General features: G+C 44.8%; 3 protein-coding genes and 3 long non-coding RNA genes across 6 annotated transcripts in view; 3 read left to right on the top strand and 3 right to left on the bottom strand.

Moving 5' to 3' along the window:
• Positions 1-1,836: 1,836 nt before the first annotated feature.
• gbp (glycogen synthase kinase binding protein) lies at positions 1,837-3,113 on the top strand. Its single transcript, XM_057046518.1, has one exon. The coding sequence runs from the start codon at positions 1,945-1,947 to the stop codon at positions 2,455-2,457; it is 513 nt and encodes a 170-aa protein (XP_056902498.1). The 5' UTR covers positions 1,837-1,944; the 3' UTR covers positions 2,458-3,113.
• A 396-nt stretch (positions 3,114-3,509) lies between these two features.
• Positions 3,510-6,066, bottom strand: LOC130533246 (uncharacterized). The gene is made up of 2 exons (XR_008952513.1): positions 5,718-6,066; positions 3,510-3,970 (listed from the first exon to the last, which is right to left on the bottom strand). It is a non-coding gene; the product is annotated as an uncharacterized LOC130533246 (long non-coding RNA).
• Positions 4,903-27,990, top strand: part of LOC130533240 (uncharacterized) — a 29,497-nt gene continuing 6,409 nt past the window's right edge. The window contains 3 exon segments of the mRNA XM_057046515.1: positions 4,903-5,081; positions 5,278-5,307; positions 24,079-24,180. The gene's annotated coding sequence lies outside the window, so the exon portion shown is untranslated.
• LOC130533245 (uncharacterized) lies at positions 14,678-21,397 on the bottom strand. Its single transcript, XR_008952512.1, has 4 exons — positions 21,026-21,397; positions 20,082-20,636; positions 19,454-19,504; positions 14,678-16,349 (listed from the first exon to the last, which is right to left on the bottom strand). It is a non-coding gene; the product is annotated as an uncharacterized LOC130533245 (long non-coding RNA).
• Positions 27,726-27,990, bottom strand: part of LOC130533244 (uncharacterized) — a 9,056-nt gene continuing 8,791 nt past the window's right edge. Inside the window, exon 4 of the long non-coding RNA XR_008952511.1 lies at positions 27,726-27,783. This is a non-coding gene — a long non-coding RNA (uncharacterized LOC130533244). The remainder of the gene's footprint in view (positions 27,784-27,990) is intronic.
• Positions 27,806-27,990, top strand: part of LOC130533241 (uncharacterized) — an 8,982-nt gene continuing 8,797 nt past the window's right edge. Inside the window, exon 1 of the mRNA XM_057046516.1 lies at positions 27,806-27,823. The gene's annotated coding sequence lies outside the window, so the exon portion shown is untranslated. The remainder of the gene's footprint in view (positions 27,824-27,990) is intronic.

Below are 27,990 nucleotides of genomic sequence, written 5' to 3' on the forward strand. Positions count from 1 at the left end.
ACAGTGTGTGTGTGTGTGTGTGTGTGTGTGTGTGTGTGTGTGTTATTTAGGCACAGTGTGTGTGTGTGTGTGTGTGTGTTATATAGGCACAGTGTGTGTGTGTGTGTGTGTTATATAGGCACAGGGTGTATGTGTGTGTTATTTAGGTACAGTGTGTGTGTGTGTGTGTGTGTGTTATATAGGTACAGGTAGTATTTTAACCTCACAGAAATCTCAACTGTCCACATATGGGACAAGGGTCCACTGATGATGAGTGGCCAGCTCATCAAGGGCCTCCTGAGAGTATAAGGGGTTTCGGTACCTTGCTCAAGGGCAACTCGGCAGTGCTCTGAATGCATTCCTGCCCTTCCCCCTACTACCAGAACACAACCTTCCTCTTCTTGAATAATTAGGATTTTGCCTACTGAGGCAGTAAAAATCCTCATTTGTTACAACTTTATGAAACTTTATTGAAGTCAACAAGTCATGTGACATCTGTTCATCAACGCCATTCACACACAAGCATGTGCACAACTCATAACTTATATAAGAGTCCAGACGCTCCCTCTCTTTCCCAACCCCTCCCTCTCTCCCTCCCACCGTCTAAACTCCATGACCTGTAGCTGCTGGCCAACCACCAAGTGCTATCAAAGTTGATCCCTTGGCTGAAAGACTTGTTTTCATTTGTGCTGCTTCCCTTTCAGCTGCTGGCATCATGAGCCCAGACACACACACACACACACACTCACACACACGGGCCCACGTGCACCCCCTTACTCTCTCGCACACACACACACACGCACGCACATACACACACACACACACAGGCCCACGTGCACCCCCTTCCCCCCTCTCTCTCTCTCACACACACACACACACACACTCATACACAAACTCCAGTGTGTCAGCAGACTGTTTACCTTCAAATAAGTCAACCATAACCATAAAGACCTTAACTTTATCATCTGTTACGGTACTTTATTGTCTTCCGTACATTTCCTTATGTCCTGATTATACTTTCCCTTTCGACTGTCGCGCGTTAATTGGCTGGTGTACCACGTGGTTTAGCGAGAGCAGCTCCTTATATGGTGATGAGCCTGTCTGGCTGGAGCAACGGGTTTATTTTCTGAGAAACATGAACGTACACAGTGTTCGCCCGCACACGCACACACGCCCCGCCGCCCTTTGTTACTGAATGCCGCTGGCAGCCAGTGTCCCCTACACGGCTGCACTCAGATTCTATCACTTTCATTTAATTTTTGCATTTTCTTCGAGCAAATGTGGATCTTTGGGCTCGCCGAAATCAATAATGAACTCAAAAGACCCTTTTAATATCCGCCTTAAAGTAAATGTTGTAATTCTTTCGTGGGTCGCAGGATTTGGTTATTAGACACCATATTCTGCTAACGTTTAAATCACACCATTGTAGTTTCGTAATGTACTTCCACGCACGTAAATGTTTGAATATCTAATTTAATGTGATAATGTGAAAGCTGTCCCGTGAATATTGAGTTTTCCTTCCATGCAGACATTGTTTGTCTGCATGCTTTGTTTGTTTTGTTGTACAGACAGCAGCAGTTAGGAGTTATGTAATAATCCTTTGTGGGCCTGACCATGGTCTCCAGTCTGCTCGTGTTGGGAGGGAAATTAACTCCAGCACATGTCGTCAGTGATCAATAAAGGTTTGACAGTCCAAACGCATTTTAAAGTGTATATACGTAAAACTGATTAAATGGTTACACGAGGGTTTTTTGTAAGGCTTGTGTTGGATAAATGAGTCTTTATTTTGGCGGCTTACCCCTAAACCCCGGGAAGTGGTACGGTCCGCCTGACGTCACCTATTGTTTACAAATCAACCGGGGTGGTTGATGTTGCTGAGCGGCGCGTTGCGAGTCTGGAGCGGCCATTTGTTTTCATTCAAACTGCTCACGAAAACACAATCGAAGAGAGCAGGACGACGCCAGGATGCCCTGTCGGAAGGAGAATTACATCTTTCTGGAGCAGTCGGTCACTGTGGACTCTAAAGAGGTGGACGCGCTGGTGACGAGGATCGGGGAGGCTCTGCAGCTCCACGGCGGCGGCGGCGGCCACCAGAAGACGGTGTCCGTGTCCGTGTCGTGCCTGCACGGCCTCACTGGTTCCAGTTCTGCTGGGATCAAACAGGCGAACAGCAGCGCGGCGGCGTCGGCTCAGAGGCGAGGAGGCTGCTACATGCGCCTGAGGAGCCGACCACACCGGTGGAACCGCAGGGCGAGCCCGTACAACATCCCCGGATCTAGTGGCGAACAGGACTGGGACCGAATCAAACAGTGGAACGGAAAAACGATGGCTGCGGAGGAGGAGGATCCCCACCGGCTACTCCAGGAGTTGATATTATCGGGGAACCTCATCAAAGAGGCTGTGAGGCGGCTGCAGTTCTCCGCCGCGGACTGTGCAGAGTTCCCCCCAGCGCCGGACGGTACCCTGCTGATGGACTAACAGAACCTCTGCCACTGCCTGACACAAGAACCAGGACTGACCCATTAGAATAAACATAACATGGACTCGTATCGCCTTGGATTTGAGGACGGTTAGTCCGGCTAGCTAACGAGCCGCCCTGGTCATCCTGAGCGGTTCAGAAGTTCGGGGCGATGTTTGTGGGTCAGAACGTCATCGTGGCGGCTCGGTCGGGCGAGATTTGGACACTTTGTTTACAGTGATGCTGTTGGCAGAAATCTCACATTAAGATCAGCTTTATGCTCGTATTATTTTGGATTTGTTTCTCCAACATGTGAATCTAGAACATTTCTGATACCGAACCCTGGAACTCGTTGGAGGACAGTAAGCCGGCAGCTCCTCATTTATCGTTTAAAAGTTAACCTTTGTCACTCCGCCGCGAGCGACGGGCGCGTGAAAGGTCCGGAAGAACCGACACGCTGGATTCCCCACAATGCAACGGGATGTTTGTTTGGAAAGGCCGGTTGTCACGTGGTGCGTTCCCTTTTTTGAAATTCCGACCAGGAATTTTGTCTTATTCTCTTTCTCTGTGTTGAAGAAAAAAAATCACCACCAATGCTTCGTAACGAAGTAGCTGATAACGTCCCTGAGTACTCAGGGTTTTTTGTTCTCTTAATAAAGTAATTCATTTTTCCAGACTCATGGTCTTATTTTGTCGTTTTATTTTAACTTCACCTTGTGTGCATTTCTCCTATTATCACCTTTCCTGCTGATGATCAAGCTACAGTCTGTTTATTTACAGTGCATGCGCATTAAAGCAGGTCAGGGAGAGGGCTCCCCCTACTGACGCTGTTGGGTACTGTGGCATCCACGTTGGAATTACTGATTCTAAAAAATCAATAAATGAGTCCCAAAATTTACACCAGCAGCAGGCTCATGACTGTCATTTTTAAAGTCGAGTGAAGTCATGCGTTGGCTTAAAAGTCGTGTGGTCAATCCCTAGCTAAAACAGCCCTCTGACTACCAATTATCATTATCTTACAATTACGTCGTATACATGCAGAGAAGTGAATTGACCAAACATAGAGAAAGCATAAAATAGGATAATCATTTAATCCGACAAAGGGGAAATCTGCAGTGTTGCAGCAGCAGTTTAGCATTCATAGAGGGAGCAGAGGTCCATGTGCATTTTCAAAATGATAAAGATTAGTACATGCAGCTGTACACAGTAAAGATGAACTCCATACAACAGTGAAAGAGCTCTCTTAATGTTGCATCACACATCTGGAAAGAAAACCCTGTTTCACATGTGGGAGTGTATTATTGCACACATTATCTATGTTCTTATTAAACTGTCCAGTCCAGTCGAACTGTTCATTGTGGAGTCTGACAGCAGCTGGCAAGAAGCAGCAGCAGCCGTGCTGTCTCAGGGTGTCCCGGAGCTGGTGGAACAGGTTCTGCCACAGAACAGCTGCTTTCTCATCCTCCTGTCTCCCACTGAGTCCGTTAGCTGATACTCTCCTTCGCTTTTTACAGCTGGTTAGTTTAAAGGTACCTTAAAACCAGAAGGACAAAGGCTCTGAAATATTTTATTTTCATTGAAAGCAGCAGATGCCCGATCAAGATGAACTGTAGTTAAAGTGGTGGCGCTGTTTCCTGGTAGTTGACAGTGAACAAATCATTATCTGTTCCAACATTTTCATGTAAAAAGCACATTTAATGGAGTTACTCTACGTTCTATCCGATCATTTGACAGATTATTTATTAGTGCAAGGTTCATGTCTGCCAGGCTGAAGATGTGAGCTGCTCAGCACCTGTACAGACAGGATGTTTGCCTGTTTCCTGTCTGTCATTGTCCTTGGAGCTCTACTGTGTTTGGGCGCCCCCTGCTGTACACCTGGATAATAAACCTTTGTGGTGGGTTTGTTTACACTAATTGGATGTGTGAATAAAAACATTAAAAGAATGAATTTTTGGCCTCATTATTAACCCAGTCATGAATGTGTAGCTACTAGTAGTGCTAAACATCAGAATTTTTAATTATAATTAATTGTTCACTTGTAGTTCACATGTATAAGTTTATGCTGAACATGCTCCAAATGAGATGATTAGATGCTTTGAAAGTTGAACCCAGCAGTTGAATATAATCATTCTTCTTCACCTTCAAGAATGTGCTACTCTAATTTGATCTTCTAAAACTGAAAGCATTTCAGATTCTTTCACTTTCTAAAAGAGCACACGGAGAACCAGGACAAAGCAGTTCAGATTCTTTCACTTTCTAAAAGAGCACACGGAGAACCAGGAGGACAAAAACTCTGAAATATTTTATTTTCATTGAAAGCAGCAGGTGCCCGATTAAGATAAAATTTTCAATGATTTTAGCACACAAATATGAAAGTATTCCATGAAGCAAATATCAGTGGAAGCTGATGATCTCTCATGTCATATAGAGCCACAAGCTTTATTGTGTTCAAGGTCACTTGAAGATAAAGATAACTATAAACCTCATGTCTGGTTGTCCCCCTCACAAATCCTGCCCATTCGGACATATATTGCCCGTCATTTAAAAAGTGAAAGTAAAAACACCCTATTTAAGGGTCTGTCAGGACCACTGAGTCCACTTCTGCTTCAGCTGCCACAGAGTCCTGCTTCTCCACACAGGAGAGGTAAGAGATCAGATTCATATCAGACCACAGATCACTTTATGATCACACATGTTGGTCTAATTCCTCTTGTCGCTATGAACTCTTCTCTGGGACACAACTCGTTTCCTTTATATATTTCCCACCGATGTTGCGCTCAAACCGCTGAATGCAAAGCTTTGTTCTCACCCACCGTCTCTTTCTATGCTGCATTCCACAGATTAAACTCGGCTACAAGATCGCTGCTCAGGTAATCTGTTTATTGCACTCACAACCCAACAAATTGATTGATAATCCTGAATGGGTCCAAACACGCCAACATAATCCAAAAAAACACGACTGAGAAGAAGCTGCGTCACTTTAATGCTACGCAGCTAATTCTACTGGAAATGTGTATGTGTTGTTTTTTTATTTAAAAAAAAGCAAACGATGAAAACAATGACTTTTAGTTGTTTGGAGGCGACTTTCAGAGCGAAAATGCTACACCGATCTTCTGCCTCCAAATCAACAAACCTTTAACTACGCGCTTGACATTAGCTAATTGTCTAATAAAAACAAACATTTCGCTGGGCCATGACCCAGAACTGCGTATTACGACAATTAAACATTTATTCCCATGTACCTTTACGTGACTCTACTATGCTTAGTGACAGTACTCACCCGTTTTAAATAGAAAACAGAATAAAACAGCTGTAGCCACGAGCCTGCTGCAACTCGCTTTAGGAAAGATCACTCTACAACCACGGCGACCCCCAGTGGTGTGGAGGACCAATTACAGCCACAACACGTGAGACGTCTTCGGTCTATTACTTATTCAATTTAAGTCTTTCTGACGATATTCTAAGGATCAAATTGTGACAACACATCTATGTATGTCACACTATCGTGACTGAATAAATCCCCTGGCCCCAGGAAATCAAACAAAGGAACTTTTGTGACTGTGACTCAGTTCACTTAAACCTATCTATAATTTCTCCCTCAAATAATGGTGTTGAAAATTATCTCATGTTCTCAGAACCTGGAAGAGAGGTAGAGGTAGAGCTGGATGTCATGTGCATAACAGTGAAAGTTAAGTATAGGTATTCTAAAAGAGTTGCCAAGAGATAGACAGCACTGTGCAGCTCCTTCAGTGAGCGGCTGCTCCACCCTTGCTGTGTGAAGGAGAGGTATCGCAGATCTTTCCTGTCGGCTGCTGTCAGACTGCACAATAAAGATAATGCCCGCTAGTCTGCAGACTAGTAGGCATAAATAAATAATTGCTTTTACCACTGGACTTCGCACAATAACCTTACAATTCTCAAATTGCATTTCAATCATTTTGCACACACTGAATATTAAATATTCTGATATGTATATTCTTCAGGTAAACTCCTCTCTGTACTATGTACAGGTATTCAAAAGGCTAAGTATCCATTTATCTTGGAGATGTATACCGTATTTTCCGGACTATAAGTCGCACTTTTTTTCATAGTTTGTCAGGGGGTGTGACTTGTACTCCGGAGCGACTTATATGTTGAATAAATAAATAAAGACACCTACTCAGTTCGTTGTGGGTCATGTAGCTGAATTTGTTATGTTAGCATACCGTAACCCTATTGCTGATCCATGCTAATGGATTGCTAATTGCCTTTCAAGATAAAATGTATGTTCTTGGTCTCAGATTTTATCAAATAAATTTTCCCCCAAAATGCGACTTATAGTCCAGTGTGACCTATATATCTATTTTTCTTCTTTATTATGCATTTTTTTGGCTAGTGCGACTTCAACTCCGGAGCAACATATAGTCCAGAAAATACAGTATATATATTTTTTATATTCTTATTTTTAAAAAAATTCTCTGTGTGTTTTTGCTGCTGTTGCGCTGTATATTTCCCCACTGTGGGACAAATAAAGGAATCTGAATCTGAATCTGAAAAGAGGAGTGACCCCAGAAAAGAGCCCAGGTATTAAGAAAAAGGGCTGTGATGTTTAACTCAAGTGGTGTAACCCTAACCCTTAACCCACTTTATTTCACAGGATTAGTTTTATGATGAACAATGTGTTCAGACAGCAGGGCGCACTCTAGCCGAAACTTATGCAGGCAACTTCCGTGTCACTGAGAGTTCATGGATTCAGCTGGGCCTCTTGTGTCCATCAAAGAGAGAGTAGACACGCCCCGACGAGTAATGTAATTTCGCGACTGTAAGGTGCACTTAAAAGTCTTGAATTTTCTCCAAAATGGACGGGGCGTGCCTTATGTGTGCACCAAGTTCCAAACTCTGTAAAGGGTTTTCGGCTTTCACAAAAGCCATTTCGGATTCATTTTGTTCATTTCAGATACTGAAGATGAGGACTTTGATGAATTTGTGGATGAGGATTGATCAAAAAATAACGTGAGTACATTGCTAAATACGCTAGCATGCATGTTTTACCATGCCCTATAATCCGGTGCATATTATGTATGCGTTAACTACAGAAATAACACCCTTAACTGAGACTGTGCCTTTTAATAAGGTGCACCTTATATTTTGTAATAACTTAATTGAAGTAAGTAGTTAAAATACAAATAATTTATTAAAATATATAGAAAAATGTGAACAAATCTAAAATATGTCAAATCAATAATAGAAATAATTAAAATGCTTTAAAATGCTAAATTAATCATATTTTAGTATGCATATATAATATATGTATATTATAATATATTCAAGTTTAAACATTTTTTAATTGAGCAATTTGAAAGTAAAATTAAAACTATATTAATTGGCATTTTGTTTTGCTTCTTGCTGTTATCAAGGTTTTTAACCTTCATTGGCTATCTTAGAAAATAATAAAGATGAATAAACGTGTACAAAAGTCTGACAACTTAAGGCCCAATGGCATTCCCTGAATGGGTCAGGAACAGCGTACTTGCCTATGTACGCAATGTTAGATAATGACCTTAACTTCATCGCCTGTGAAACCTGGAAAGCTTTAAGCTTCCTGCCCAATCCCAAATTGTGAATAAATCACATAAAACCCATTAGATTGATGGATCCGTCCTGACCAATACCTCATTCCATCACATGAAAAAGATCAATCAATCTTTATTTAAATAGCGTCTGTTACAATCACAATTGTATCTAGGCGCTTTACAGAATCCCAGGGCCTGACCCCCAACAAGCAACAGTGGCAGGAAAAGCTCCCCTTTAACTGGAAGAAACCTTGAGCAGGACCAGGCTCATGTAGGGGGACCCTCCTGCTGATGGCCGGCTGGGTAGAGAGAGTGGAGAAGGGAGAGTAGAAGGGGGGAGGACAGGTAGAGCATAGAATAGGTAGAACATAGAAAGACATTACCTTATTTTCACGACCATAAGGTGCACTGTAATAAAAGGCGCAGTCTCAGTTATGGGTGCTATTTCTGTATTTAACACATACGAAAGGCGCACCGTATTATTAGGCGGATGCTAAAACATACAGTAAAAAATGATAACGGAAGTAAAACGGTCAGTTTCGACACATTTATTGAACAAAGTATTCATTCTTCCACCACAAAACCATCAAAGTTTTCATCTTCTGTATCTGAATTAAACAGGTGCGCTATTTCAATGTGCAACATCCCGAATTCCTCTTCTTCATCATCTGAATCGGACTCACCCACCGGTTCCGCTTCAGTGTTGATGCCAGCTTTTGTGAAAGCTCTTACAATGCATGAAGACGGTATCATAGCCCATGCGTCTACAATCCACCTGCATATGGTGGCATAACTTGCCCGCCGCTGCCTCATAGTCTTCATGAAGGAGTGTTTGCCTTTCGTCATCCAACGCTCCCACGATGGATAGATCTCATCCATGTTGGTGATGTGGCTGGGCGCGGTTATCTTGTCGCGGCAGTAGGTGCGGAAGATGGCCGCCCTCTCCTGGTTAGGGTTAGGGAAGATGGCCGCCCTCTCCTGGTAATCCACGGGCAGCCGCTGCGCAACAGTTGTCCTTGGACGTATGGAGAGATGCCGCCTCCTCATAAAGCAAAAACACCAATACGGACCTCCTTGGAAGTGCTCAATGTTTCTTCAGCAATCGCTTTGGCCTTTTGTCGAATGGTGACAGTAGAGACGCCCCTCCCAGTTGTTCGCTGTTCCACAACCAACTGTTCCACTTCCAGCTCGGGCCACCTTGATTTGTTCCTGCGGAAACTCAGCTTCGTCTTCCTCACTTGGCGCAGTTCACTTTCCTGTTTTCTCCACTTTCTGACCATGGACTCATTTACATTAAAATGTCTTGCAGATGCTCGATTGCCATTTTCAGCCGCATATTCGATGTCCTGCAGTTTAAAGTAAGCCTCATACGCGTCTCGCTCGACCGGCACCAGGGAGTCCTTACGCGTAGGTGTGCTGCTAATCGATGAGCGGAGCATTTACCGTAGTGCACCCACCAAAGGCACACAGCAGATTTTGGAACTCAGTCCACACACAAGGCGCACCATATTATAAGGCGCACTGTCGATTTTTGAGAAAATCTCAGTGTTTTAGGTGCACCTTTATAGTTGTGAAAATTCTGTATATTAATTAAAATAAGCTGCCAATTCGAGTTGAGTGGGTCAGCCGGGTCAGAGTTCCGTAGGTCAGCATACAGCTATGAAGGCGCGATACCTGTAGATGAATACAGAAGGGGGCAAGCAGAAAAGATGCATCCAGACCTTTTTGCATAAGCACCTTGATTCTCTGACGAGAATCATAGACCCTGATCTACTGCCTTAACCTGCAATCCTTCAGTCTATTCTTACTCTTGCATTAAATGAATTGGGACTATGCCTATTTTCTTCCTGGGGTCTTTCAAGTTGGACCAGCATTGGTTTAAGGAACAACTTGACTGTCAGTGGGGTCTGAACCTTTTTTGACATCAGGATTTTGTTTTGCTGTTTTGGGGTATGTTGGAATTGAGAGGAATGGATGATGTGACATTCCATGTCCCTAGAGCCAGTTTGTGCAGCCGGGAATCAGACCGCCAAGGTCCCTGCCTCCGGCTGCTACCCAAAACACAATGCACCCGACCCCCTTGGCCCCTCCTGCAGGTGGTGAGCCCACGGGAAGGGGGTTCCATGTTGCCTCTTCAGGCTGCGCCCGGCCGGACTCCATGGGCAGAGGTCCGGCCACCAGGCGCTCGCCAACGTGCCCCACCCCCAGGCCTGGCTCCAGGAGGGGGCCCCGGTGACCCGCATCCGGGCAAGGGAAACTTGGCACCAATGTTGTTCAGCATCATTAGGGGGTCCTGGGCTACGCTTTGTCTGGTCCCTCACCTAGGACCTGTTTGCCATGGGTGGCCCTACCAGGGGCATATAGCCCCAGACAACGGAGCTCCTGGGATCATTGGGACACGCAAACCCCTCCACCACGATAAGGTGGCAGCCCACCTCTCTGGTGGGAAAGGAGCCTGAGTTGGTGCGCGAGGTTGAGAAGTTCCGACTAGATATAGTTGGCCTCACCTCGACGCACGGCAAGGGCTCTGGAACCAGTCTTTTTGAGAGGGGTTGGACTCTCTACCAGTCTGGAGTTGCCGATGGCGAGAGGCGACGAGCAGGGGTGGCAATTCTGGTTGCTCCCCAGCTCAGTGCCTGTGTATTGGAGTTTACCCCGGTGGATGAGAGGGTAGCCTCCCTTCGCCTTCGGGTGGGGGGACGGATCCTGACTGTTGTTTGTGCCTATGGTCCAAACAGCAGTTCAGCGTATCCACCCTTTTTGGAGTCCTTAGAGGGAGTGCTGGAGAGTGCCCCTTCTGGGGGCTCCCTCGTCCTCCTGGGTGACTTCAATGCTCACGTTGGCAATGACAGTGTGACCTGGAGAGGTGTGATTGGGAAGAACGGCCCCCCTGATCTGAACCCGAGTGGTGTTTTGTTATTGGACTTCTGTGCTTGTCTCAGATTGTCCATAACGAACACCTTGTTCAGACATAAAGGCGTCCACATGTGCACTTGGCACCAGGACGCCTTAGGCCGCAGATCGATGATCGACTTTGTGGTTGTGTCATCGGATTTGCGGCCGCATGTACTGGACACTCGGGTGAAGAGAGGGGCGGAGCTGTCAACTGATCACCACCTGGTGGTGAGTTGGCTCCGATGGTGGGGAAGGATGCCGGACAGACCTGGCAGGCCCAAACGTGTTGTGAGGGTCTGCTGGGAACGCCTGGCAGAGTCCCCTGTCAGAAGGAGCTTCAACTCACGCCTCCGGGAGAGCTTTGACCATGTCCCGGGGGAGGCGGGGGACATTGAGTCCGAGTGGACCGTGTTCCGTGCCTCCATTGTTGAGGCAGCTGACCGGTGCTGTGGCCGCAAGGTGGTTGGTGCCTGTCGTGGCGGCAATGCCCGAACCCGCTGGTGGACACCAGCGGTGAGGGATGCCGTCAAGCTGAAGAAGGAGTCGTATCAGGCCTTACTGGCCTGTGGGACTCCTGAGGCAGCAGATGGGTACCGGCGTGCCAAGTGGAGTGCAGCTACGGCGGTTGCCGAGGCAAAGACTCGGGCATGGGAAGAGTTCGGTGAGGCCATGGAGAACGACTTTCGGACGGCCTCGAAAAGGTTCTGGACCACCATCCGGCGTCTGAGGAGGGGAAAGCAGTGCACTGTCAACACTGTGTATAGTGGTGATGGTGTGCTGCTGACCTCAACTCAGGATGTTGTGGATCGGTGGAAGGAATACTTCGAGGACCTCCTCAATCCCACCAACACGCCTTCCAGTGAGGAAGTAGGGCCTGGGGACCTGGAGATGGGCTCTCGTATCTCCGGGGCTGAAGTTGCCGAGGTAGTTAAAAAACTCCTCGGTGGCAAGGCCCCGGGGGTGGATGAGATCCGCCCAGAGTCCCTTAAGGCTCTGGATGTTGTAGGGCTGTCGTGGTTGACTCGACTCTGCAACATCGCGTGGACATCGGGGGCAGTGCCGCTGGATTGGCAGACCGGGGTGGTAGTCCCTCTTTTTAAGAAGGGGGACCGGAGGGTGTGTTCCAACTATAGGGGGATCACACTCCTCAGCCTCCCTGGTAAGGTCTATTCAGGGGTACTGGAGAGGAGGGTCCGCCGGATAGTCGAACCTCGGATTCAGGAGGAGCAATGTGGTTTTCGTCCTGGGCGTGGAACAGTGGACCAGCTCTACACCCTCAGCAGGGTCTTCGAGGGTGCATGGGAGTTTGGCCAACCAGTCCACATGTGTTTTGTGGACTTGGAGAAGGCATTCGACCGTGTCCCTCGGGGGGTCCTGTGGGGGGTCCTCCGAGAGTATGGGGTGTCGGGCCCGCTGATACGGGCTGTCCGCTCCCTGTACGATCGGTGCCAGAGTTTGGTCCGAATTGCTGGCAGTAAGTCGAACTCGTTTCCGGTGAGGGTTGGCCTCCGCCAGGGCTGCCCTTTGTCACCGATTCTGTTCATAATTTTTATGGACAGAATTTCTAGGTGCAGTCATGGTGTTGAGGGGATCTGGTTTGGTGACCTCAGGATCGCGTCTCTGCTTTTTGCGGATGATGTGGTCCTGTTGGCTTCATCGGCCCGTGACCTCCAACTATCACTGGATCGGTTCGCCGCCGCATGTGAAGCGGCTGGGATGAGAATCAGCACCTCCAAATCCGAGGCCATGGTTCTCGACCGGAAAAAGGTGGAGTGCCTTCTCCGGGTAAAGGAGGAGATCCTGCCCCAAGTGGAGGAGTTTAAGTACCTCGGGGTCTTGTTCACGAGTGGGGGAAGAATGGAGCGGGAGATCGACAGGCAGATCGGTGTGTGGCGTCCACAGTAATGCGGACTCTGCACCGGTCCGTTGTGGTGAAGAGAGAGCTGAGCCGAAAGGCGAAGCTCTCGATTTACCGGTCGATCTTCGTTCCTACCCTCACCTATGATCATGAGCTTTGGGTCATGACCGAAAGAACAAGATCACGGGTACAAGCGGCTGAAATGAGCTTCCTCCGTAGGGTGGCTGGGCTCTCCCTTAGAGATAGGGTGAGAAGCTCTGCCATCCGGGAGGAGCTCGGAGTAGAGTCGCTGCTCCTCCGCGTTGAGAGGAGCCAGATGGGGTGGCTTGGGCATCTAGTCAGGATGCCCCCTGGACGCCTCCCTGGTGAGGTGTTCAGGGCATGTCCCTCCGGTAGGAGACCCCCGGGGAGACCCAGGACACGTTGGAGAGACTATGTCTCTCGACTGGCCTGGGAACGCCTGGGGATCCCTCCGGATGAGCTGGAGGAGGTAGCTGGGGAGAGGGAAGTCTGGGCTTCTCTCCTTAGGCTGCTGCCCCCGCGACCCGACCCCGGATAAGCGGTAGAGAATGGATGGATGGATGGATGGATGATGTGAGTGATCAGCAGTAAGAGAGAAACAAGACAGAGTTTAACATGATCTGTGGGCAGGGGGAACCAGTCCAAGGTTCCTCCAAAGGTGGAGGTCTTTGATATGATAGAGGATATTGATATATTTGATCACTGGTTAACAGACTGAAATGATAACAGCTGTGCTTTAAAAGATCAATGGTATGTTAGAAAAACAGATGGAGCATAACATCACTTCTGATTCTCAGACTCCGGTTTGTCTACTCATGAGACTCCATTTGTGGATTTATTTGTTTTACAGGCACCCATCCAAGAAAGCAATGGCGGCCTCATCGAATGAGATGGATGGAGCAAGAAATGTCTTACGGGCAGTCTTTAATTCCCTTCCCACTGGATGGAAGATGATTGCTATGGATTTTGTAGAACAAATATCGAATGGAGTATCTTCTCAAAGAAGTAACTCCTTTGTGGAAGCAAGTGGATCATTCGCACACCGAATTGGTCAGTAATGCACAGGTTGAAATTTGAAGACACACACACACACACCATTAATGTGCAGACTCAGAGATCCTGATTTATTCTTCCTGAGCAATCTGAGAAAATACAGCTTATTTTTGGTTGTTGAACAGGAGAGAGCATCTGAGGGTTGAATACCTAGGAAAATAAAGATCTGTAAAATTCTCCCATGCATTCCTTTTGTGCGGAGTGTGGGGAGGAGTCCAAAATAATTTCTTCTGTTTTTCCTGTATTTGGGGTCAGGTTTTTAGCTAAAGACCACTCTGCCAGCCTCTGCACCTCCTCCTGGTACATGAATTAATTTCCCTGGCAAAATCCAGTAAAATGGAAAAAGAAAAAAAACGCCTGGAGTTAGGCGGAGTTGAGATGATGGAGGAATTCTATCAAAGGACCTTTAACGTAGGAGCAGATGGAGGAGGAGTAGGATAAGCCAAGTTCCAGCACTTTATTCACTAGGAAGTCTGGAATGATGATGTTTAAATATAAGCTAAAATTGACAGGAAGCATCCTGATACAGTTGACTCAGTGGTGCAATGTGGGCTGTGATGACTACTGTATGCAAACTGTCTTGGAAGGTAAAAAGCTGGACTTGACTCAAAAAACACTATTTTTACTAAAACATATTTACTAGGGTGAGTAAAGTCCTTTGTGTCTGACTAACCATGCCTTCAAGCCTGGCCAGGGTCTTTGTAGCAAGGTCTAAGACTCTTGGACATACTAATGTTGTCAACTCTTGTCACCTTGTTCGGACATTACAAAACTGTGGAGGACGTTGACACATCTATGTTAAATGTTTGGTTTGTATTTGTTGGCTTTTTTTCATTAGAGTCTCAACAGAAAAGACAGAAATTGTGACACAGTAAATTTTTTATTACAGTCTGAAGCAAAATCCAGACTTTTTAAAATGTGCAAAATACAAACTAGCAAACCTTTATTAAAAATACACTCAACTTAATTGCACATAAAGCAAATTGAACATTTTCACCAATAACTTGCACTAGCTTAGTTCATCAAATATTAGTGATGTGCTGAATTTTAGTTAACAGCAAACCAATTGCAAAATGCAAGCAGAGAACTAAATGAATGCTGCTGGAAATCTAGCCAGCTCTGCATACAGGGAACAATAACATTACTTTCTAAATATACTTCTTGGTTTGAGGTGAATTCTCCAACAATGTGAGTCATAAAACACTTCAAACAGTTGAGGCACTCTGTCCTGTTACTCAACGGTTGGTGCCCTAAATAGCATCTATTTTATGAAACAACTTCTGGTTCTTTATGTTCATCCCTCTTTATCCTTGGTCTTCTATTAATCACCTTTTTTTCCCCCCCTAAATGTCATGTTTATGCCCACTGGTATCCCTCAGTGGCCATCAGCTAACCGTGTAGCTCCATCTGCTTTTCTCATTTGCCCCTCACAACATTAACAATGTCTGTATCTTATTGTTGGACCATGGTATAGCCATGTTTGTAGCCTTTATTTTTGCTGTTGCTGGGTTTTAAAAATGGTGGGTTTGCCTTTTCCAAAAAAGGGTTGCTATTGTGATTCATCTACAACATCAGCCGTGGAGGCACTAAAAAAGTTCCTACTCTGCCCTGATACCTCTACTGGGAAAAACTCAAAATTGTTCTGTCAATTTGAGTCATGCTGACTAGGTTCTAGTTGAACAATGGCTTTGGTGTAGCATGGTGTTGGAGTTGGGATGAGTTATATGGGATGTGGTAGGTAGCCTATTGACCTCGAAACTGGCAATAAGGTGTTTAACTAATAGAGGTAGTTTTTTGTTATTTCTGTTTTGCAGTCTTTGTGGATTATTCTAAGTCTGGTTATAACCTAGGCCTCCTTGATAGCCCGCCTTTAGCTCTGGCAACACTGTCCTCTGCTTGGTTACCATATCTGAAGGAACTAGCGAGACCTATTAAAAAAAACAGGATCTAAACAGCACTTAATGACAATTAGTGTTCATAAACCAGTCCTGATAGCCCAGCTACAGGACTGGGAAGTGAGTCTCGTCCTCGTTGAGTTCAGTTGAGAAGTGATTGGTGCTAATCTGGTCTTTTGAAGGGGCTGTAGGGAAAAAGAGCAGTGACAAGTAGCCATATTGGCCCAGGTGAGGAAGAGAAATGGTGTTTTCACCAGACCATCACTGCCTCCTGCATCTCCAACATTGGGTCAGGTAAGACCAATGGTATTCACTTGAGATACTGGAACTCATGTCATACAAGTTATGTCCAGAACTGTCTGACTGGGATCATTGTAACAACATACTGAAAACATACCAAATTGGAGTCACTTTCGAAGACAATTTAAGTTTTTGTGTCCAATGCTTTTGATAGGACCCTGTTGGTCTGATTTTCTAAGCCTTTCTTGAATCACTTCTGTAGGTTCCCAGGACAGGGAGCTGAGGAAAGTGGCCCAGGCTGTGATCGTCCCACTGAAGAGTGGACTCCAGTCCTTCAATAAAGTTTCAGAGATCCTCCTCAGTGTCCATGCAGACATGGTCCTTCCAGACACTCAAACCTTTCATGATATAAGAAGACAGATTCAAAATATGGAACGACAACTGGAAAGCTCTGAGAGGATAGCTGCAGGGGAGCTCCAGGACGTGGACAGGCAGACCGAGGTTCTCACTGCAGACCAGGGTCGTTTAGCAAGGCTGAAACAGGAGAAACAGTTAGAGTTAGACAAGCTACAAAAACAGCTGGGCTCTTACAGGTCTTCTTTGGAGACCTACAAAGATGCTCTGAACACCCAGAGGAGAAACCTGGAATCAGCAAAAGAAACTTTAGAGAACATGAGAAAGAAGAGGGATGAAGCAGAGACGATGAGGAATGTAGGACTTGGTCTAATGGTCATCCCAGTCGCTGGATGGATTGTTGGTGAGTAAATAAAAGTTGAAGCTTCAAATGATTTGAAACATGTTCAGTGATTTTGTGTTTGACTAAAGTTACTAGAAGACAAGTGTGAGACACACTGAAGACGTCTTTGGACAATCACGATCTGGTCATGTGAATCTACTTTACATTTATTTCAGGACCTGTTGTGGCTATTGTTGGTGCAATAGATATGGATCAGGCCTCTGATGCTGTCGACACTGCTAGAAGGGAGGTGGACAGCTGTGAATCTCAGGTCACAAAATACCGCAACAAAGTGTCGGAGTTCCAGAGCTTGATCTCCAAAGCTGAAGGTGAAATCCAAGATGTTGACCACAAAATTCATCAGACCGACGCCAACCTGCGAGATTTGTCTGGGAGACGGGAGGTTGTTGCTGATGTTCAGAGTAAAATGAGGAGAGTTGTCAATCAGCTGGGGGTGCTGAGTGGGATAGGGAATGTGGCAGCGCTGCAGACCCGGCATCTGGTCCTGTTGGAGCCTGTGATGAAGGTGATGGAGGAGATGACAACAGCACTGGGTCGGATCACTGGAGATGAGCTGCTGAACACAGAAGGGATAAAGAGCCTATTGGGGCGCATGAAGAGGAACCAGGAACAACTAAAGTGCCTGGTTGATGCTAAACAGGGAGCAGATGATGAGTATTATTAACTGATGTTCTGCTGTTTGGTGAATTCTAACATAGAAACACCTGTGGCTCATTGATAACAAGCTGTCAGGACATTTGTCCTCTTCTGAATGAGTCCAGCTCAGGAGAAGCAGTTTTTTCTTTTGTGTAAGTCTGTTTATAAAACCTGAATCTTCTAAATGTCTGAAAATTTCATTGATTTCATGATAAAGGCTGAATATGTTCTTCCAAATGAGACTTCTCTGTTTGCTTTATGATCAGATGTACCTCAGGATACAACAATGAACTCCTGCTTCTAATTGAATTTTGTTTGGAGGGTTTTCATTTCAGGTGTTTATCTGCAAAACTAGAACAAGTCATCATGAGGTAGCTGGAAATCTACAGCTCAGCCGTAGAGGCCGAGGCAACCCTATAATTCCAGATGGGATAGCTTTATTGACGCTCTATTTTCTCTGTCAGTCGAATCAAGGTCCAGTTCTTTTTCCTTCCTGATGGACTATCTTTATTTCCATCCAAAAAGTTTAAAGTGGTCAAGACCAAAAACCTGCGTAGACACAAAGTTTCCTGCTTTTCTCCAGCTAACTTCATCCAAACAGTAGAGTGTGACACGTTAACAGCAAATAGGAACAGTGTCCTGGTAGTGTTAATGGCCCCTCCTAAGAATCTATTCTGGATAGTTGATGCCACAATTCGAACTCCCAGTCCTTAAATAAATCCGCAGAATATTCCAGGACATTTTATTACCTTAAAACCCAGAGATGTCCCATGTAGGAGACATGAAGACTTGTGATCAGTTTAATCCACAATAAGAGACAAAGTGGATCTGTTTTCACACAGTTGGAGATTTCCATAGTGATGGAGAGATGAAGCTTAATAAATTAGTGAAACTTTTCATTCAGTTGTGACAAATTGGTGCCATGTACATAGTTTACAACCTAGAGATATGTGTCAACCAGGGGGTCCTAGAACTGCTGATACCTCTGGAGCTCCAGGTCAGATCGCCATGTGGTGGTGCCGTTTCCCAGTAGCTGATAGTGAACAAATAATCTGTTCAACACTTTGATGTAAAAGCACATTTAATGGAGTTACTCTACGTTCTATCCGATCATGTGACATATTATTTATTAGTGCAAGGTTCATGTCTGCCAGGCTGAAGATGTGAGCTGCTCAGCACCTGTACAGACAGGATGTTTGCCTTTTTCCTCTCTGTGATTGTCCTTGGAGCTCTACTGTGTTTAGGCGCCCCCTGCTGTACACCTGGATGCTAAGTACTAGGTTTGTTTACACTAATTGGACATGCAAATAAAAACATTAAAGAAATTAATCAGTTTTTGGTCTCGTTATTAACTCAGTCATAAATAACCATCAGACTTTTTATCTATAATTATTACTTTTAAACTTTGTTGTTGTTTCACATATTAAACTGGACAAAGTACAGGTGGAGGTCACCCAGTTCACCTGAGCTGATGGCTCAAAGGTTCACCACTGTTGTCAGGTGAGTCCTGCAGGTCTGCTTCTTCACAACTACTTGACCCACATTTTAAAGTATCAGCAGTTAAAGAATTAATGATTTGTTCAATTGTGGTTTACATGTACTAAAGTTCATGCTGAACATGTTTAAAATGAGAATCTAATGGTTTAAAAGTTGAACCCAGCAGGAGAATATATATCATTCCTATTCACCTTCTGGTTAAATCAGGGGTGTCCAAACTACGGCCCGCGGGCCAACTGCGGCCCTTCGTCACGCACCATTTTCCTATATTCGTATTATTTTTCTGAATAACTCAATAAAGATCCATTTATGGAAAGCTGTGATGAAGGCAGTTTTGTCTTTAATTACATTCAACAATATAACATATTTGACCACTTTTAATTGATTTTTCTAACTTTAATACACTAAAGTTAAGGCTATATACCTAATTTCTAGTAAGTGGCCCAGCCCCTCCTATATTTTTATGTATGTGGCCCTCGGTATAAAAGTTTGGACACCCCTGGATTAAATCAGTACTCGATGTTTGATTTGAAGAGCTGAGCACTGATCAATTCAAATGTCAAGAAAGGTGGAAAATGCAAAAGTCAGAAAGCTGCAGAGGAGCTCCAGGACCTGGACAGGCAGACCGAGGTTCTCACTGCAGACCAGGGTCGTTTAGCAAGGCTGAAACAGGAGAAACAGTTAGAGTTAGACAAGCTACAAAAACAGCTGGGCTCTTACAGGTCTTCTTTGGAGACCTACAAAGATGCTCTGAACACCCAGAGGAGAAACCTGGAATCAGCAAAAGAAACTTTAGAGAACATGAGAAAGAAGAGGGATGAAGCAGAGACGATGAGGAATGTAGGACTTGGTCTGCTGGCCATCCCATTCGTTGGATGGGTTGTTGGTGAGTAAATAAAAGTTGAAGCTTCAGATGATTTGAAACATGTTCAGTGATTTTGTGTTTGACTAAAGTTACTAGAAGACAAGTGTGAGACACACTGAAGATGTTTTTGGACAATCACGATCTGGTCATGTGAATCTACTTTACATTTATTTCAGGCTCTGGTCTGGCTATTGGTGGCGCTATAATCTGGATCAGGCCTCTGGTGCTGTCGACACTGCTAGAAGTGAGGTGGACAGCTATGAATCTCTGGTCACAGAATTCTGCAACAAAGTGTCGGAGTTCCAGAGCTTGATCTCCAAAGCTGAAGGTGAAATCCAAGATGTTGACCACAAAATTCATCAGACTGACGCCAACCTGCGAGATTTGTCTGGGAGACGGGAGGTTGTTGCTGATGTTCAGAGTAAAATGAGGAGAGTTGTCAATCAGCTGGGGGTGCTGAGTGGGGTGGGGAATGTGGCAGAGCTGCAGACCCGGCATCTGGTCCTGTTGGAGCCTGTGATGAAGGTGATGGAGGAGATGACAACAGCACTGGGTCGGATCACTGGAGAGGAGCTGCTGAACACAGAAGGGATAAAGAGCCTGTTGGGGCGCATGAAGAGGAACCAGGAACAACTAAAGTGCCTGGTTGATGCTAAACAGGGAGCAGATGATGAGTATTATTAACTGATGTTCTGCTGTTTGGTGAATTCTAACATAGAAACACCTGTGGCTCATTGATAACAAGCTGTCAGGACATTTGTCCTCTTCTGAATGAGTCCAGCTCAGGAGAAGCAGTTTTTTCTTTTGTGTAAAAGTCTGTTTATAAAACCTGAATCTACTAAATGTCTGAAAATTTCATTGATTTCATGATAAAGGCTGAATATGTTCTTCCAAATGAGACTTCTCTGTTTGCTTTATGATCAGATGTTCCTCAGGATACAACAATGAACTCCTGCTACTAATTAAATTTTGTTTGGAGGGTTTTCATTTCAGGTGTTGTTCTGCAAAACTAGAACAAGTCATCATGAGGTAGACGGAAATCTACAGCTCAGCCGTAGAGGCCGAGGCAACGCTTTAATTCCAGATGGGATAGCTTTATTGACGCTCTAGTTTCTCTGTCAGTCGAATGAAGGTCCAATTCTTTTTCCTTCCCGATGGACACTATCTTTACTTCCTTTCAAAAAGGTTTAAAGTGCTCAACATAAAACAAATATCAGCACACAAATCTCAGCATGTTGTTGCACAGCGATCAAAAACCGGTTTGGCCCTTCCACTTGGAAAAACCCTGCGTAGACACAAAGTTTCCTGCTTTTCTCCACCTAACTTCATCCAAACAGTAGAGTGTGACACATTAGCACCAAATAGGACCAGTGTCCTGGTAGTGTTAATGGCCCCGCCTAAGAATCTATTCTGGATAGTTGATGCCACGATTCGAACACCCAGCCCCGAAATAATTCCGCAGAATATTCCAGTACATTTTATTACCTTAAAACCCAGAGATGTCACATGTAGGAGACATAAAGACTTGTGATCAGTTTAATCCACAAAAAAGAGACAAAGTGGATCTGTTTTCACACAGTTGAAGATTTCCATAGTGATGCAGAGATGAAGCTTAATAAATCAGTGAAACTTTTCATAAAGTTGTGACAAATTGGTGCCATGAACATAATTTACAACTTGGAGATATCTGTAAACCAGGGGGTCCTAGAACTGCTGCCTCAGTCTCAGCAGAGACAGAATGTTGATACCTCTGGTGTTGGAGCTCCAGGTCAGATCGCCATGTGGTGGCGCTGTTTCCCAGTAGCTGATAGTGAACAACTCATCATCTGTTCACTGCTCAGGTAATCTGTTTATTGCACTCACAACCCAACAAACTGATTGATAATCCTGAATGGGTCCAAACGCACCAACAATCTCCGAAAAAAACATGACTGACAAGAAGCTGCGTCACTTTAATGCTACGCAGCTAATGCGACAGGAAATATGTACAGACAGTATTTAAGTTAACCGGGGTCTGTATATTTGACCTCAGCAGACCACAACCCCGAGACGAAGAAGATCCTCGACACAAACTGTGTAAAAACATCAAAAATGACCAAAAAGCTCATGTTGAGCAAAAAAATAACACATCTTTAAACTCCGCTTTTCTAAAGGACACAAATATTTTCAGACTTACCTGATACTGAAAAGTAAATTTAAACAGATTAGGAAAGAGCACCAGTGAGGAAGTAGTTTTATTGTGTTTACATGACATTTACCTGGATCATGTGACCTACCTGATCACATAGTACCTGTGTTTGAACCTTTGGTATCTATGTTTCTATATAGATAAAATCAGTGTAAAGCTTTTAACAATATTTTAATCAAACAAATGGAGGATCAACAGAATTCAGTGAAACAAAGTTTGTTGATCTTCTGGATCCTTTGTCAATTGTAAGTGACAAATACCAAATGCAAATGTTTAACTTCAGCATTTTATCTAAATTAGCACAAATATTATTTATTTACCATTTTAGTCACAGAGCTGATGGCAGACTAACATATTTAAGAGAATAGCAACCTCACTTTAACATGTTTCCAATAGATTTATTCATCATTGTTTCCTCATATCATATTGGGTGAAGTTTCCCAAGTAGCTATATTCCTCCATTAAAATCAACTAAACCTTTATTAAGTTTTGACACTCGTCATTACATGTTTGTGGTGGCCGATTAAAGATGTTGTTTCTTTTGCCTCACACTTAATGGTGCTCATTGTGCATCTCAAATTGTGTAGCGGTGAGACACATGAGTCAGACACATTGCGCATATTGTGCAAAATGGAGACTCTCAATCGTGAGCCCTGCACAGTGCAAGTTCTTCATAAAGGGAGGGGTGGCCCTGTTTGTGCCAATTATGAGCTTGCCAACTGCCAACTCCCAGAATTCTCTCCTGTGAAATTCTCTCCAATCCTGGGAGTTGACAGGTTTCCAGTCTGACACCCTGAAGCAAGACGCTAAGCAGGAAAGAATATAGCCATGTTACACATTTGCAAACTGTAGGTCCTGGGCTACATGGGTTTATAAACTTACCGAGCACCAAATGCCATACGGCTCCAATATGTCATCCAACTAGCCACATTTCTAGTTCTATGGCTACGATACGCACACATCACAGCCTGAAGAAATAGAGCAAAATTACCATCAGTGCGCTCTACACCTCTTCTGTTTACAGTTTTATTTTGTGGGACATATGACTCAGTCTTATCACTATTGTTGATGATATATTGAACATCATTTCTTGTCACTGCCTGCTCTTCTGCTCTGGTGCCGAGGTAGAAAATTCCACTTACTCTACCACGCCCCTCCTCCACACCCATCTGATCAGCTTTCATCGTTTTCATCTGTTGCTCCCTCTTAGGCCTATTTAAGTCATTGCTGTGCATTCATCCCCATTGTTTTTGATCCATGCGTGACTTTCCAGCACATAGTTTGATTGGACTTATGGGTTTTGACCCTGCCTCCCTTGTACTTTCCCTCTACGTCTCTGCCCTGGTAAATCTGACAACCTTCTGTTGTCCGACTAAGAGTTTGGCTGTTTGTTCATTGGGCCCGTTGCCCGACTGTGAATGAGTTGTGTTTTCTGCATTCCACAGAGGCCCATAATTACTTCTGTGCTGTTACCTTCACGTATTCAATAAAGCCATTTATTAAAACTGTCTGTACATGCCGTGTTGCAAGTGGATCCCACCACATCCGTGTGATTTCCAGCTTTTGCGGTGCATATGACTTTGATGTGTGCTTGCATTTGAAGCTGAAAGAGCGGAGTGAGACGGTCCCACTTTGTTTTGAGGTTTCAATTGACATTGATATTGGCATCACTGACACAGCCTTTAAAGTCCACGTTTTTATGTATTTAACATCTAACCGTTGCTTTAACAAAGTGGAAAGTTGAGTGGTTACCCATTTTATAATCACATATGGACTTTAGGTTAGTTTACCTCATAATAGCTGTTGATAATAACCTTTGGATGGTTTTTGTTGTTACTATGGTTGATGATGTATTGATATAAAGTGATTCCAGACATTTCTTTAATTTTCATGAAACTGAATTTAGTATATATTTAGCATGAAAAAAAACACAATCAACATCCCAGAACGATGAAGAGAACACAGAATTTGATTTTTTTTTTTGGTAATTTTATTAAAAAAAAGAAAGTAAACAATTGCAGTGAGAACAGAGGTTTAGGGTTTGTGAGGTCCATGATTTCTCTTGATTCTCTTGATGAAAGATGAAGTAGAATAATTGGCACACAGCATTTTAAGGTAATCAGGATGATTCCGAACTGCAACGCCATCATTCCAAAGGGATTCTGTTCCTAAAATCTCACGCAGTGAGTTTCAGACAAGGTAAGTGCAAATCTTGATCTACACAAACCGGGTTGCTAATCAGCTGTCTTCTTGGCCTAAGGGGACTGCTTTCTTCTTACATTCAAAGTAATTTTGTTGGAGATTTAGCAGTTAACTTTGAATATTTCATCAAAGTAGAAAAGTACTTGAAATCCTCTGTCCTGTCCTTTCTCTCCAGTATTGAAACATGGCCAACCAGATCGTAAAGACCACTCAAAGTCTCACCACTGCAGCAGAGATGCGGGAGACCACCAAAATGCTGATGCAGCCCAATGCAAACTGGGAGGAATACCTGACCCCTGCTCCTCTCGCTATTGCTATAATGGGGGAGTTGGTGTTCATCTGCAGCACTGGTGTCCCACAGGGAACAGTTCTGGCTCCTTTCCTGTTCACCCTCTACACCGCAGACTTTTCATACAGTACATCTTCATGCCACCTCCAGAAGTTCTCTGACGACTCTGCTGCTGTTGGTTCCATCACTGATGGGGATGATACGGAGTACAGAGGACTTATTCAGGACTTTGTGGACTGGAGCCTGTGGAACAACCTCCAGATAAACGCTGGCAAAACCAAGGAGCTGGTGGTGGATTTCCGCAGGCGTAACAACCCCCGCCTGCACCAGTGAACATCCTGGCAACTGATGTTGACGTGGTGGAGTCCTACAAGTACCTGGGTGTTCACCTGAACAATAACCTGGACTGGACACACAACACAGACGCCCTTGTCAAGAAGGGCAATAGCAGACTGTTCCTGCTCAGGAGGCTGAGATCTTTTGGAGTGCAGGGACCACTCCTGAGGACTTTCCATGACTCTGTGGTGGGATCAGCCATCTTCTATGGGATTGTCTGCTGGTCCAGTAGCATCACGAACAGGGACAGGAAGAGGATGGACAGACTGGTAAGGAGGGCCAGCTTTCGTGCATTTTTTCCCTGCCATTTTGAAGGCGAACTTGACACTAATTGTTTACTCAAAAGATCTTGTCCCTACTGAGAAACTTTGCGGTATTTTCATCTAACGCGCATGCGCGTTTGGCGAAAGTACCGTATTGAACTCAAGTGAAGCGAACACGCACAGTAAAAAAACACAAACCCAAACGTCGATATGAACGTTAGAGCCGCATGAAACCAGGCAAAGAGCCGCATGTGGCTCGGGAGCCGCAGGTTGGCTAGGCCTGCAGTAGACCCTCACAATACGTTGGGGTCGGCCGGGTCTGTCCAGCATCCTTCCCCACCATCGGAGCCAACTCACCACCAGGTGGTGATCAGATGACAGCTCTGCCCCTCTCTTCACCCGAGTGTCCAGAACATGCGGCCGCAAATCCGATGACACGACCACAAAGTCGATCATCGATCTGCGGCCTAAGGTGCCAAGTGCACATGTGGACGCCTTTATGCCTGAACAAGGTGTTTGTTATGGACAATCTGAGATGTGATGCACAGAAGTCCAATAACAAAACACCATTCGGGTTTAGATTAGGGGGGCCATTCTTCCCAATCACACCTCTCCAGGTCACACTGTCAATGCCAACGTGAGCATTGAAGTCACCCAGGAGGACGAGGAAGCCCCCAGAAGGAGCACTCTCCAGCACTCCCTCTAAGGACTCAAAAAAGGGTGGATACGCTGAACTGCTGTTTGGGCCATAGGCACAAACAACAGTCACCTACAAACCCAAATGCCAGTGACACAAGGGTTGATTGATGAGATTGCACAAATACAAGTCTGCAGCAAATCTGAGGAGATTCTGAAACTGGCAGGGCTTCTCAAAGGGTTTGTCAAGAAAGGAGAAATAGACTGGAAGGACCTGTACGATCAGAAAAATAAAAGGTCTCCAAAGCTGAACGTGAAATCCAAGATGTTGACACTGTCGACACTGCTAGAAGTGAGGTGGACAGCTGTGAATCTCAGGTCACAAAATACCGCAACAAAGTGTCGGAGTTCCAGAGCTTGATCTCCAAAGCTGAACGTGAAATCCAAGATGTTGACCACAAAATTCATCAGACTGACGCCAACCTGCGAGATTTGTCTGGGAGGCGGGAGGTTGTTGCTGATGTTCAGAGTAAAATGAGGAGAGTTGTCAATCAGCTGGGGGTGCTGAGTGGGGTGGGGAATGTGGCAGAGCTGCAGACCCGGCATCTGGTCCTGTTGGAGCCTGTGATGAAGGTGATGGAGGAGATGACAACAGCACTGGGTCGGATCACTGGAGAGGAGCTGCTGAACACAGAAGGGATAAAGAGCCTGTTGGGGCGCATGAAGAGGAACCAGGAACAACTAAAGTGCCTGGTTGATGCTAAACAGGGAGCAGATGATGAGTATTATTAACTGATGTTCTGCTGTTTGGTGAACTCTAACATAGAAACACCTGTGGCTCATTGATAACAAGCTGTCAGGACATTTGTTCTCTTCTGAATCCAGCTCAGGAGAAGCAGTTTTTTTCTTTTGTGTAATACTTTATTTATAAAACCTGAATCATCTAAATGTCTGAAAATTTTAAAGGCTGAATATGTTCTTCCAAATGAGACTTCTCTGTTTGCTTTATGATCAGATGTTCCTCAGGATACAACAATGAACTCCTGCTACTAATTGAATTTTGTTTGGAGGGTTTTCATTTCAGGTGTTTATCTGCAAAACTAGAACAAGTCATCATGAGGTAGACGGAAATCTACAGCTCAGCCGTAGAGGCCGAGGCAACGCTTTAATTCCAGATGGGATAGCTTTATTGACGCTCTAGTTTCTCTGTCAGGTGAATGAAGGTCCAATTCTTTTCCCTTGTCGATGGACAAAATATCTTTATTTCCATTCAAAAAGGGTTAAAGTGCTCAACACCAAACAAACATCAGCACACAAATCTCAGCATGTTGTTGCGCAGCGATCAAAAACCGGTTTGGCCCTTCCACTTGGAAAAACCCTGCGTAGACACAAAGTTTCCTGCTTTTCTCCAGCTAACTTCATCAAAACAGTAGAGTGTGACACATTAACACCAAATAGGAACAGTGTCCTGGTAGTGTTAATGGCCCCGCCTAAGAATTTATTCTGGATAGCTGATGCCACGATTTGAACACCCAGCCCCGAAATAATTCCGCAGAATATTCCAGTACATTTTATTACCTTAAAACCCAGAGATGTCACACTTAGAGATATATGTAAACCAGGGGGTCCTAGAACTGCTGCCTCTGTCTCTGCAGAGACAATGTTGATACCTCTGGTGATGGAGCTCCAGGTCAGATCGCCATGTGGTGATGCTGTTTCCCAGTAGCTGATAGTGAACAACTCATTCTCTGTTCAACACTTTGATGTAAAAGCACATTTAATGGAGTTACTCTACGTTCTATCCGATCATGCGACAGATTATTTATTAGTGGAAGGTTCATGTCTGCCAGGCTGAAGATGTGAGCTGCTCAGCACCTGTACAGACAGGATGTTTGCCCTTTTCCTCTCTGTGATTGTCCTTGGAGCTCTACTGGAGCAAATGTCAGTGGATGCTGATGAGCTCTCATGTCTGCTGCTACATATGGATCCACAAGCTTTGCTGTAATGAAGTGTTCAACGGCCACTTGAAGATAAAGATTCCGATGATGAAATTCATGTCTGGGCTTGTTGTCCCCCTCACAAATCCTGCCCATTTATTTCCCGGCAAGTGAAAGTAAAAACACCCTATTTAAGGGTCTGTCAGGACCACTGAGTTCACTTCTGCTTCAGCTGCCACAGAGTCCTGCTTCTCCACACAGGAAAGGTAAGAGATCAGATTCATATCAGACTACAGATCACTTTGTGATCACACATGTTGGTCTAATTCCTCTTGTCACTATGAACTCTTCTCTGGGACACAACTCATTTACTTCAGATTTTTCCCACTGAGGTTGCGCTCAAACCGCTGAATGCAAAGCTTTGTTCTCACCC

Source organism: Takifugu flavidus, chromosome 10 (assembly GCF_003711565.1).
Source record: "Takifugu flavidus isolate HTHZ2018 chromosome 10, ASM371156v2, whole genome shotgun sequence".
Taxonomy (NCBI): Eukaryota; Metazoa; Chordata; class Actinopteri; order Tetraodontiformes; family Tetraodontidae; genus Takifugu; species Takifugu flavidus.

What these genes read in the sequence shown, in the direction of transcription:
- gbp (XM_057046518.1), top strand. Translation starts at nt 1,945, where the DNA reads ATGCCCTGTCGGAAGGAGAATTACATCTTTCTGGAGCAGTCGGTCACT.